This window comes from Corella eumyota, chromosome 5, assembly GCF_963082875.1.
Source record: "Corella eumyota chromosome 5, kaCorEumy4.1, whole genome shotgun sequence".
NCBI classification, from domain to species: domain Eukaryota; kingdom Metazoa; phylum Chordata; class Ascidiacea; order Phlebobranchia; family Corellidae; genus Corella; species Corella eumyota.
Window position 1 is genome coordinate 1,600,773 of NC_137494.1, and position 14,046 is coordinate 1,614,818.

Here is a 14,046-nt window from a genome sequence, read left to right on the forward strand (position 1 = left end):
GATTTATTAAATTTGTATTGTTTACAGTTCTATTTGTTTTCTCTGCATGGTTGAAAAATTAATTTAAAATTAAAATATTTGAAATTAAAATAGTTTTAAGGTTTAGTAATCCTGAACTGTTTTTGCCAAGTTGACATTTAAAAGAAGGAAAATTTGTGCCCTCCACTAATAAAACTCTTCCATTTTCTATTGAACCTAGGTTGTGTCATGGTGAAAATTTAGCCAGAATGAAATTTTTAATCTTCTTTGTCAGATATTTGCAAAAGTTCGAGACTTCTTTCAAAGGAAGACTACCTAGCTTAGATGATGATATGAGTAGTGGACTCAAACACACATACCCCTACTGTGAATGTTTTTTACAATCAAGATAGTTTTATTATAATGTTTGTGAGGAAAAATTTAACATTAACTTTGAGCAAATGTTAATCTTATATATAACCGACCAAAATTTAAAAACCTAATAACAATCTTTAAATTTGAATAAATAAACACCTACTAATTAGTAATTAGTGATAATTAAATGTTGTAAATAGGAGAATGAAAACACAATCTGATAATAAACAACATACTAAAATTTTAAAACTGTATAAGTTCACAAACAAAAGTTATGCTAACTCAATAACAATATGTTTCGAAAGATTTCGAACCATAATAATTTTGTAAATTTATAATTACTAACCTAACGAAGCCCTTTTTGTGCATTTTTTATTTCATTGTATGAACTTTTAAATGTTTTTTTTAGCTGTTAATTAAAATATATTGTAACTCGCTTTTTTTAAACTGCAAAGTTGAAATATTCTATAGAAATCATATATTAATTATAGGCTTGAATAGTTATCACGAATGTTTGTGAAAATAAACTTACCACAGTAACAAACGTAAATAAGGAATAATAAAAAAAAATAATTAAGTCGTAAGTTTTATAAATAACAAAAGTTTTTTAGTAAACATACTAAGGGATAATAAACTAAATATATTTGTAGTTGTATAAGTTTTAAAAAACTTTTAAAATGTTTGCGCGATTCTTACTTATTTAAACAATCAGGCATTTCATAATTTAACTAAAAAAAACGTCATTTTTAAATATTTTATTTTCGATTAAACAATTTTTTTTTTATTTATGCGATTGGTTAGTGTTATAAATTTGCATTTTTGCTTGAACAACTATCTGACTATAAGTATTGGACTACTTAAAAATGGATATATTATAGTCTAAACGAATATTTTCAACTAAGATTCACTGGAAAAAAATCAACAAACTAGAATATGGCATCTTCTACAACTCCATTATTAAACAGCTATAAAACTGAATTTGTATTAAGACGATTACCTCGGACATTTTTGGGCGGCCCAAACTTAAAACTTGGTTACTCAGCTCCATTTTATGTTTATGTGTCACAGATCATTTTGTGGCTCATGCCATGGATTTTTGGTGGCATATTTACACTTGCAACTGAACTGGGTGGATTAAATGTTTTAGTTGGGAGTATTTTAACTGGTGGATTGATTGGAATATTCGTTTTAATAGCTCAGGTAAAACTTTAAAAGTTTTAACCATTTTTTGTGTTTTTATAGTCATTATCAAGAATGGTTTACTAAGTAAACACTACTTTAGATCCTGGGTTTTATCCCCACTGATTTTATGCTGTAACACTCCCGCGAAAGGTGCTATAAATAGAACAAACTTCTGCTGAGCTAAAACCCGATTAGAAGATTAACTATCACAAATTTAATTGATGCTAATCAAACTGCCAAAGTCAACTTGGGATTGGATCAGGGCAATTAATGTTACACTATATTTTGCGCATAAAGTCACCTGTTTTACATCTAAGATCACCAAATTTAAAAAAACAGCTGAAAAAAAATATTTGAGTTATTTTTGTAAATTAATTTGTGTAAAAAAATTTGTTGTTTTTTAGGGAATTTATTTATGCAAATCGATAACATCATCACCAGATAAAATTGACGAGTTAACAACGAGTCAGCAATTACGTCAGCTGATCTCAGATGACGATGAAATATATTTTGATTCTTTTTGTTCACCTACAACTTTTGAATTTATTATTCCTCCTAAAAAGTAAACACTTTATTTCAAGTCGACACTGCATAATTGTTAAGATATTTAATTTCTAAAATTACACTTTTAAAATTTTTTGTTATTCAGATTTCGGCCAAATGTTTTATTTCATGCAATAATATCAGGTGCTGTATGTGGTCTTGGGTTTTACTATTCACTACCTTCACAATTAAACATTTACTATAACACTGGACCAAGTATTGTGGTTTACATTTTCTCCTGGGTAACAATATGTATTGCTCAATATCCTTTAACTGTCGGTGGTTTAATTTCTGAAGTTGCAACTTTTAATTCAAATGACGATTATGAAGTTACGTCATTGTCAAGATCTTTTCATGTTTTCATATTTTACTGTGTTCAAATTGCTCAAATGTAAGTAAATTGTATTTTTTTTTTATTAATTGAAAATATATCCGAGCAGCGTGGTGCAGTGGTAAGAACCGGCAGCGTGGTGTAGTGGTAAGAACACTTGCTACACCACACATGAGGTCGTGGGTTCAATCCCCACTGTTCTTATACTGTAGCGCCTTTGAGTAAGGCGCTATAAACGGTGTGAACTCCTGCTGAGCCAGCACTTAATCAGCAGTATAATTATCGGGCAATTATAATCTATAATATCTCAAACTGCCACAGGCAACTCGCGACTGGGTCGGAGTAACTGATGTTACTCTATGTTTAAGTTGCGCATTCGACTTTCCCACATCAAGGATAAAGATCAAAAAAAAAATATAAGTTTATTAAAAATTGGATCACTTGTACCTTAAGGCAGAAAAACTTTCATACTTTATGGTCCTGGCTAATTTACTCTTGTTTTAATTTTCCAACCACCATAAAGTACAATTGACCTTAAAAATCTTTTAAAAATTCAAAATATTGAAGTTTAGTATTTTATAATAACAAAATAATTTTTATTACTTTTGTGTAAACACTTTTACTTTTAAACTACAATTTTTGTATTTATATATAGAATACTAGTTACAAGTAGTATGTTTTTATGTTTTTAGATATCATCCTTCTTTAATAGAAGTTAACCAAATATTGCATATCATATTTTGTGTATTCCCAATATTGTGGCTTACTGGAATATTGCCACCAATTCATGCTTTGATATTATGGTCCTTTGAACAATTTCATATTTTTGGTTTGGGTTCAACACCCATGGCAACTGATATAAGGTTTGTGTTAATATTTAATTAAGTTCATGGTTTTGCTTTTCTATTTGTTTTGCCATAGAAGGATTTAAATTACAGTGTGATAATTATTAAGCTAGTACATTTTAAAATATACCTAATTTATAAATACCAGTCAACACCCAGACTAATATTTGGGATTTTAATTGTCATAATATGGTCACAACCTTAAAAAAGTTGCCTGTGATAATTTACCCACACACCACAAACGGCAAATAATTGTATTTGCAGGCCAATTATTAGACAAATATATTTTGTCCACTAGGCTTTATTATATATATCACTTGTTTAGTATATATATGATAATATCATTTTGCTAAACATACTAAATTATTACAGTTACCCAACTTTTACAATTGAATAAAACTTATTTTATATTTTAAGGTTGCTGACATCATTATTTATAACTGGACTTGTTTTATTGGGGGGTTGTTTTCTACCATCTTCATTATCTCTGGTTCTTTATTCATCAATATTCTCATTTGTGCTTAGTTTGGATTTTGTTTCATTTTTACATCACTTCATCTCAAAACTAAATAAAATGTGCAATAAAAACAAGTATGTATATGTGACAATTATCAACTATCTTACATATATTAGTTTTTATGTTTGTTTATTCTTGATATGAAAAGATTGACTTCACGACCTAAACATACATTAGTTACCTCGACCCAGTCTCGAGTTGCCTGTAGCAGTTTGGGATATTATAGATTATAATACGAGACTGGGTCGGAGTAACAGTTGTTACCCTATGTTTAAGTCGCGCATTCGACTTTCCTACATCGAGGATAAAAATATATATTTCCAAAAAAAAAATTGCTTGATGATTAAGCTGCTGATTAAGTATTGGCTCAGCAGGAGTTCACACTGTTTATAGCGCCTTAATGAATATTTAACATCTTATAACTTGTTGTTGTATTCTTTACAGCTTTAAGTGAATAAGTTTAAATACCCTTTTATGTTACATTATGTTTACATTTATTTGTTAAATTTACCACACTTAGTTAATTAAGCATCATTCTTACAAGACCTTTTTTTTAATTTTAATTAATAGAATATTTTATTTTTAGATCACATCAGAAAGAAGTTATAACAGATGCAAACCTCACTAATTTTCACATCATTTTCTATATTTTTATGTTTTCATTAAACGTTCTTTTATCTTGTTTATTTGCCCTCAATACATCAACATTTCTTCCAGCTAAAACTGGATTCCACATCGCTTTTATTGCACTTCTATGTGTGTGTAAAATATTACAGGAGTCTCAGAAAGTTTACGTTTTCTTTCGACTTTTTCGTAATTTTATTTATCCACAAAGTTACACTGAACTAAAGAATTTTAATCAAAGGTTTGTTGAATTTAAAACTTAATTTTTTTTTATTTAGGCCCCATTTTGTAATATATTTTTACCAATTTTAAAAGCTATTTTTATTATTTAAACACTGTTTTTTGTTCTTAATTTTCTCCATTTTATTATTTTATACTTAAACTTATCTGTTTTATAGTATATTTATTTTTTAGTTTATCATTATTTTTATTATACTTTCCTACCAGATCATTATTAATCTATTTATTTATTTCTTAGGAAAAAAGTTCTTTCAATCTTTGGTTATATAAACATGGCCCTACTTTATGTTGTCAACCCTCTAGTGATGAGTTCTTATTTATCAGCTTTCATGTTTATTGATGGATTATATTTTCCTTCTTTTATTAACAGTCTTGCCACCTTGCATGCATTTAGAATGGTAAGTTTTAAGTAACTAAAAAGAATGTCTAATGTTTCGTATTAGTTTATAGGTCCTTAAAACTGATTTATTGAATAATAAATTCTTTTAAGACGCTACAAGGATTACATAAAGTTTAAAAGACGTTGAACCATTGTAACTAATATACTTTAGTCCTGAATATTGGCTCCTATTATAAATTAATTTGTTTCTGGCATTTAATTAAATAGCCTATTTGGCACAGCAATTACATTTAAGTTGCGCTGTCATCTAAGTCTTGCTATTTTCTTAGAAACCAAACCTATAATGTAAGAGTTATAAAGATGCTATCTGTTTAGTATTGCCACCAACATTATTTAATTTTTTAGGTTTGGCAACGAAATTTGAATGCCCTTCTAAGTTTAACAATAGTTGGAGTAATTGAGATAATTACAACTAATTACTCGACTGTAGACCTGGGCTGGTTTGAGACTACCACACTTGGAGTGAGACTCCTGGTGGTAGATATTTGTGTGGATCGATTGATGAGATTTTTGGATAATATTTGGTTCATGTTTGCGTTGTTGGTTTCTTCATGGTCTGATAAGAAACAAAGAAGGTAAAAAAAAAAATTTGTTTAAAATATTTTAAAAATTAATTTTTCACAAAAATAATAATTTTATGTTTTAAAAAAATCGAATTAAACAATTTTTCTTTATTTTCACAGAGGTTCGTCCACAATTTTGCTAATTATCCTCAACATTTTGTTTCTACCAATCACTATCACCATAGCAGCTGTAGCATCAATAATATCTGCCCCTGTTCTACCTCTTTTCACTCTTCCTTTGTTTTATGTTGGTTTTCCAAGACCAATGAGGTTCTGGCCTAAATCTCCAGGTATATAGATTAGCAACTACTTTTCAGCATTATTGTTAAATACCTAAATACAGGATATTTTAACCAGTTATATCAATACTGTTTAAAAAAATGTATATTTGAAAATCATTGCGCTAAAAAGTAATTTATCAAAAGAAATTCGTGTTTTTTGCATTTATTAATCCTTAATATGAAAAGACAAACTTCAAGGACTAAACATAAAGTCACATTAGTTACCCCCAATCCAAGTTATAAGCAACTCGACAGTTTGGGATATTATAGATCATAATTGCCCGATAATTATAAGTGCTGGATTAGTAGAAGTTTATGGGCAATTCTTCGGTAACGGAATTACAATTACTGTGGTTTACAAACTTATAATTTTTTTTTTTAATATAATTGAAATCATTTTTTAAGTTAAAACAACCCATATATTGCCATTCTAAATTTTTATAAGCATAGAAGTCCAGTTCGAACTTCTATGCTTCCTAAAAATTGAAAAATGTTTGGTAACGGAATTACGCCAATAAATTAGATATAAAAAGTTGGGTAATACTTAATCCCAATTCGTCTGAATTTTATAAAAATTAACTTAAATTAAACATGTGTAAATAATTGTCCTTATTGAAAGCAACAAAAAGATACCAAATTTTTTTAGTTGGGGTTTAAAAAATATTTATTTATTGACAAATTAACTTAAAAAAACCTGGTAACGGAATTACACTTTAAGTAACAGAAAGACACTGTCTAATTTTGGCATGTAACTTTAGTCTTAAATTTACTCAATTTCAGATAAAATTAAAAAAAATAGTTTCAGGTACTGTTAAAATAAGAAACAAACCTAACTAAAAAAAATTTTAAAAAATCTTGGTAACGGAATTACAAAACTAAAAACTACTAGGTTTTTTTTAAAATAAACTCTTAAACAGAAACAAACAAACCAAATTTTAAAATTCCTAACTACCATTTTAACAAAAACTACAAACATAACTCCAAAAATAAAATTAACAAACAAACATAACATGTTTAAAATTCTAAATCGCTAAACTCTAAATTAGTAATAAAATTGATGTCGCAGAAACAATTTGTTACACCTAAATAAAATGGATAATTATGCAAAAACAATAAGTTTAGTGGGTAAAATAGCTTATAATATTGTTTGAATATGCGAAATATCAGTTAAAAATCAACTTGTTAACTATGAATATTTTTATTTAATTTTATTTAGTAATATATGTATCCATAAAACTAATTTATCAATTTCAAAACTACCTTCTTACAAAATTTAAAAAAATGGATATTATATTACATGCCATTTCATTTTTTACTTATAAAAATAATTATATTATTTTAAATCACCTAAACCAGGCAGAATAAGCATTTCTACAAAATCTCTGATGTTGTAATTCCGTTACCCGTAATTCCGTTACCATTATTGTAGATAAAATTGATAAGGAACATTAAAGTTTAGTTTTTATTTATAGCACTTAACAACTAAAATCAGAGAATTAAAAATATTAAAAGTTGTATTTGATTAAATTTCAAGTTATAAAACTTTTTATGTAAATTCGGTAACGGAATTACCTATATTCTTACAAGTTAAAAACTTAAAAATTGCTGATTTTTAAATTGTAATATAGAATTTGTTGTTTAACTTATGTTAAGTATATGTTTAAACCTCTTATACTAACACATTACAAATCTGTTGTATTCTGTTTTTTAACTTTTATATTAACTTAAAATTATTGCTTAAAATAGCCATAAAAGTGCAAAAAAATTTGTACATTTTAAATTTAAAAAAAAAATCACTTATAAAAAATTATTTGCCTAAATTTTTTTAAATTTAAACTTTAAATATCAAAACCAAAGAAACAGGTAAGTTAATTAAACAAATAATTTAAGTTAATTTTTTTTTAAAAAACACTTTCCTAATGAGAATTGCCCTTATATGGTTTATAGCGTCTTATTCAAGAATAGTACAGCATAAGAGCAGTGGAAATCAAATCCAGGACCTTATCTAATGAAGCCAAGTGTTTAAATAGATTGGAAATACTTAATTGGATTTGAAATACAATTTTTTATTAAATTAGAGTTTCAAAATAAACTAACAAAAAAAGCATTTAAACATTATTTTCACATTTTTTAGGTTCAGCACCGGCTAGTACTTGCCCAGACACAGTGTATTATAGCTACAGTGTTAACCCACTTGTTAATAAACTAAACCAGGGTTTTAAGTTTGGTGTTTACAACCCAATTGCTGGCTTGGATTTACCTTTCTTAATAGCTCGATCACAGGACAAAACATTTTGGATTCAGGTGAAAATTTTATTCAAATTTTTGCTAAATTTTAACATAAATAATTTATTGTTTATAATGTTGAATGTTTAGTAAATAAATGGTGGTCACTAAGGGCAGTTTAAAGAAAGATTAACTTTCTATTAATGTGGAATTAAATATCATGAATTATAAATGTCTGACCTATATTATTTTGTAAACACTTTTTAAAAAGAATTTTATAAATGGTAGATTGCTTTAATTAATATTTAATTTTTTACTCTGTATACAATATATACTGTCTATCTTATTTGTAATTTTAAACAACTTTTGTAGTTTATTGTTTATGATAAATTAATGCTTTTAATTAAAAACCAAGCTAAATTTCAATAACATATAACTAAAATTTATATAAATTACAGACACTTGAAAGTGGTTTTGGGTATACAGGGTTCAATGTTAAAGGTTTGGAACTACAAGAAACATCCTGTCATGCTTTAGAGGCAACAAGGTTGGATGATCAATGTCAAGTTGCATTTGAGAAAAGTGAATCACAAGCTGATCGGTAAATAGATTAGTTTTTTGTAACCTTTTGGATCTACTTTTAGTAAAATTATGCTATACCTTTCAACAGATAAATAGTTTTTTTTGCTGCTCATAGAGTGAATTTATAAATATAACATCCTATTTGCAAAATGTAACTTAGGATAATGTCTTAAAGTTTAATATGACTTCTAATAAAAAAGAATTGTTCTCAGTTTTCAAGTTTTTTTTATTAACCTACTGTTTTGTAAATACATGTAGTTATCGAACTATCAACATAACATTTATTGACAGGCTTAACCCTTACCCATTCTTATCACTAATTACTCCAGTTGATACAATATTTATTGAAGGATATTCAGATGCAAGAAACTCATTAACCGGTATGTAAACATTTCTTTGTATTAAACACTTGTGTATACTTTAAGTGTAGTTTATTATATATAATTGGACTTAAGGGAAGGTATATATATATTTTTTTGTATATATCTTTATTCTCGATGTGGAAAAGTTGAATGCGCGACTTAAACATAGAGTAACATCAGTTACTCTGACCCAGTCTCGAGTTGCCTGTGGCAAATTGGGATATTATAGATTATAATTGCCCGATAATTTACTGCTGATTAAGTGCTGGCTCAGCAGGAGTTCATATCGTTTATAGCACCTTTCTCAAGGACGCTTCAACATGAGATCAGTGGGGATCGAACCCACGACCTCATGTGTGGTGTAGCAAGTGTTCTTACCACTACACCACCCTGTCAGTCAATATATGCATGTATGTTTAATTTATTGGCCTTTAAAATAGTGAAGCACAGGAAAACTAACACAGGTATTAATTGGCTGCAACCATATTATGACAAATTAAAATTAGGCTTTTACTGCAGGCTATTAACTAACAATTATTAAATATTTGGCTTAGTGATTATAAAACAAAAAATAACACTCTTAATGTTTTGCCTATTCAAAATTATAAGAGTCCTTGAGTAATGTGCAATTCACCTAAATTTAGGACACAATTTATAATTACCAATTTAAGGTCCTTTTTTTATTCCAGGTATAATTGACAATCCAGATGCATTAAAGAAATATCACAAAGATTTTATGAAAATATTTGTTGCACTTTTTATTGAACTTGTAAACACCAAAAAGAAAGAAACTGATTTAACCAACTTATTTGTTAAAGAAAAAAGCACAATTTCCAATAAAAACCAAGCTCTAGAAAGCAAAATATTCACTTATGAAAAACAAGAAGTTGGTAAAAATAAAAACTATACCTCCGTAAAAGCAAAAACATCTCAAAACTTGGATTTAGATTCTGGGTCTTTAGGAAGCTTGGGTGATATTTTATCATCTCGATCTAACTCTCAACAAAACAACGACAAAAAGTCAAAACAAATTGAGCAAGCAGGTTCAGTTGTAAGTTTTTCTTCGTTATTATCAGATGATGATGACCCGTACTTAGATGTGGGGAACAAACCAGTTAAAAATGGGAATTTAAGTGAAAGAAACGGATTCAATCACCCTGGATATATAGAGGATGAATATGTCGATGATTTGTCCGATTCTGGGTTTAGTTTTCAAGAAACAAAACTCACAAATGATAAGAATAAAAACAGTAAGTTTAAACAGATTTTATTTTAACATTTTTTTTATTAAAATCATTTTAAAAATTTTCCTAAAAAATTAAAAAATATCTTTAATTAAATGCTTTTGATGCATTTTGCAATTGATTTTGGTAACAAAATGTATATTTTGCCTAAAACATATTTAAATAAAGATATTTACATACAGGTAAAATATTACTTTGTAACTATTTTCTTATCTGGATTTTTGTTTAGTTTTTTAAAATTTTTTTGCATTTTTTAAACCCTTTATTTAAACTTTTAGTGTCTCCTATTATGAGTTCATTATCAGAGTTTGACGACCTTCCGTTGACATTGAACGACCTTAAGAGACACCATGACCTTTTCGATAGGTCTTGGTACTTGCATGTGACCTCTGTTGGAAATGACCTTGACGTAAACTCGGGAATAGAGGACGACAAACTGATGGAAAAATGTCAACTTATATCGCTCTCCTGTTACCATATTGTTAATGTTTTAGGTATGGTTAAAACTATGTTCGAGAATTTTTAATTATATTTATTTATTAGGTTTTGTTAAATAGTCAACAGCTTATCATTTTATCAATTTTTCATGGTTACAGAATAACAATAACTTTAATAATCATATTATGTCTAATGCCCTAAGTTATTCCTAATTTTTTTGCATAATAAAAATTAAATAATGTAAAATAAAAATCAGCTCAAAGTTTTACATTTTAAGTCATTTTTTTAATCTACTGCCTTTGCTAGTTTAAAAATAATTTTTGATATTTAAGAAAATTTTTAACTTTTTTTAAATCTAATTTAATATTATCTTTATAATAGGAGTGCCAGGTAAAGACCCTAGTCAATTAGGAGCAAATCATTTATGTAAAGTTTTCTCCAATAACATCCCATGGTCTCCTGCTTTAGATTGGTTAAACAAACACAAAGATTTGCTTGATATTACCCTCAAGTCTCACAGGTATTATTAAAAAAGAAAATTTTTGTTAAATTAAAATTTTTGGCACATTTTGCTGAGTCATTTAAATTTTTTCGGCAGTTTTTATTGTGTCATAAGCATTGTTAATCATTCGTTATTTGTTTACATTTTTTAAATTAACAATCTTTTATAGAATTTATACTGATTAATTATTTAAAAAAAATACTGATTTATATTTTAATATTCTTCTAAAAATTAGTAATAGAATTGTTTAAATTTTAAAAATAAAATCTAAATTTAAATTTGTGAAAAACCCAAAATTTTTTTGTTTGATAATCAAAAACAAATTATCGAAAATTTCTGTCGTGAATTTTTAGATTTGCCGTTAAAATGGTGTACGATAATGTTGCCATGGGGATCTTAGATGAGGAAAGTGATTATGATGAAATAATGGAATCCATTCATGAATACAATGACCTTTCTTATATTGGGTTAGAGTCATCATCTGGTTGGAGAGAGGCTGTAGAAAAAGGCAAAGATTCTCTCTTTTCTATCAACTTTGACAATGAAAAGGTAAATTAGAATTTTTTAACATTTTTTTATTGAATTTTTACTTTTTTGTATTTTAAATATTATTATTGCAAATGTAAAAAAGGCAATAAAAAGTTACGTTTTTAATAACACCGTTCACAGATTACATTTTTTTGTATTTTTATTATTTAAACAATTTTGTATATTTTTCTAAAAAAAATAAAAATTAACTTTTAATAAAAAATTAAAAAATTAACTTAAAAAAAATGCTTTTGATGCATTTTGCAATTTATTTTGGTAACAAAGTATATTACTTGCCTTAAGCAGAAACTTTATTAATATGTTTATATATTTAGGAATTTACATTAAAAATATGCGAAAATAATTCTCAAAAATTTTCCGATGTCAGATAGATTTAAAAATACTTAACAAACTGGTTTAATTTTATCACATAATATCTGTTTACCGTACTACTTAGTACTAATACATGTCCTAAATTTAATTGATTATAAATGTGGATTGTACATGTATTGATTTATAATCTGCTTATAAAGAGGTTAACCGCAGACCAATAATTAAAATACAGCCTGAATGGAAGGCAATGAACAAGTATTTTACAAATTAATTTTTGGTAAATTTGATAAACATTTCAACAACTACTTATGACTACTTAATTAAAAAACTAAAATTAAATAAAAGTACGTAAATGCAAATTATAAACACCAAAAAAATTACTTAAAGCACAATTAAAATTACATAAAAAATTATCAAAAAAATACTTGAAAAATCAATTAAAAATTTGCTTAAGGGCACATGATAAAAATTACTTAAAAGTACAAGTTATGTTTTCACAGAATGAATATTCATCTCATATGTTAATTCGGCGCCCATTAGAAACCCACATAAGTGAGATGTCGTCAGTTGCCATCAGATCAATCTGGGAAAATCTATCCCTTGAGTTATTATATGCAACAAATGATGATGAAGAAAGGTACAGCATACAAGCACACCAAAGCTTGTTAAGAAACCTTGTTACCCAATCTGCTGACCCTCCTTTAGGTTACCCCATTTATTCATCAAAACCAATAATTAAACAAGTTTAATTTTTAAGGTCAGCGAACTTTCTAATATTTTAAAAATAGGTTATTAATATTGCAGACATGGTATTGTAAAGATGATGTTATATTTTTAAAAAAATTCATTTTTTTATTTATTTTTTAATTTTTTTACTGTTATTGCAAAAGCAATTAAATTGAACCAATAACTTTTTTTTGAAATAAAATTTTGAAAAATAGGTTTTTAATATTGCAGACATGGTTATTGAAAAAAAATGATAAACAAATCTATTTTTTATTTATTTTTTTTACTGATTTTGCAAAAAAAATTAAGCAATTAAATTAAATATTAGCAATTAAATTAAAACCAATTTTTAAACGTATTTAAATTCTTGGTTGGCAAACCTTTTTTAAATTTTTAAAAATAGGTCTTTAATTTTGAAAAAGTGTTGAAAGATGAATGTACATTTTTTTAAATTAATTTTTATTTTTTTACTGTTATTTCTAAAAGTGATTTAAATGTTTAATTAATATGTAGTGTTTTTTGTTTTAAGTTAGAAGATTTTATACAACTACGGTACTTTTTATAGTTTTGTTTACCTGTTTTTTGTTCAACTTTTTTAATGCACTTTTTGTAAATAATTTCAACACTGTGTTTTATTATGTAGCTGTCTTAATAAAATTAAAACTAATATAAAGGGTAAAATATACATTTTCTTTTATTTTTTCTCTTACTTTTTCCTGTTGGTTATATCTCAAATTGACCTACAACCAAAATTTAACGATAATAAAAACAATTTTAAGTTAATCACATGCTAGACTAGCATTCAAGTTGCAAAAAAATCACCATTTATTTTAAAGTTATGACATATTTTGTATTAATATACTGGTAAATTTTTAAACTTACCAATGCATAAATATTTACGCCCTAACCTGAAAACAAAATAATTTAAATTTTTAATCCATAAGTAACTTTACGTCGCTTCTAGGAAGAAAAAGGGGAAAGTTACGTTGCGAAAATGCTCAAAAATATTGACGTAATTTTTTGCGTTATCATAAAATATCTTCTTAGAAAAAAATTTAAAAAGTTTCATGATATTAATATCTCCGTCGTTATTTTTATTTCAACGCCCTCGCCTAATTAAAACATTTAATTTAAAAATTAAAAGTGTTTAAATATAAAAACAGTTATTTTTGTTTGGAGAAAATATATTTCTTTTGACCATACTAACATTGAAACAACGGCGCTAATTTAATCTAAAGATAGAATT

The 14,046-nt window shown here is 26.6% G+C and overlaps 1 protein-coding gene across 1 annotated transcript; it reads left to right on the forward strand.

Annotated features, from left to right (window-relative positions):
• The first annotated feature begins 1,141 nt into the window (after positions 1–1,141).
• LOC145752082 (pecanex-like protein 4) lies at positions 1,142–13,030 on the forward strand. Its single transcript, XM_082568288.1, has 17 exons — positions 1,142–1,533; positions 1,920–2,077; positions 2,165–2,449; positions 3,082–3,252; positions 3,652–3,825; positions 4,338–4,616; positions 4,854–5,013; positions 5,361–5,590; positions 5,699–5,868; positions 7,994–8,163; positions 8,544–8,686; positions 8,959–9,047; positions 9,719–10,279; positions 10,552–10,767; positions 11,093–11,231; positions 11,567–11,762; positions 12,575–13,030. The coding sequence occupies exons 1-17, from the start codon at positions 1,267–1,269 to the stop codon at positions 12,821–12,823; spliced, it is 3,657 nt and encodes a 1,218-aa protein (XP_082424414.1). The 5' UTR covers positions 1,142–1,266; the 3' UTR covers positions 12,824–13,030.
• Positions 13,031–14,046: the final 1,016 nt, after the last annotated feature.

Excerpts from the sequence above, each read along its gene's own strand:
- LOC145752082 (XM_082568288.1), top strand. The coding sequence starts at position 1,267 with ATGGCATCTTCTACAACTCCATTATTAAACAGCTATAAAACTGAATTT. Across the intron at positions 3,253-3,651 it reads CCCATGGCAACTGATATAAG|GTTGCTGACATCATTATTTA; the intron begins GTTTGTGTTAAT and ends TTATATTTTAAG. Across the intron at positions 10,768-11,092 it reads CCATATTGTTAATGTTTTAG|GAGTGCCAGGTAAAGACCCT; the intron begins GTATGGTTAAAA and ends TCTTTATAATAG.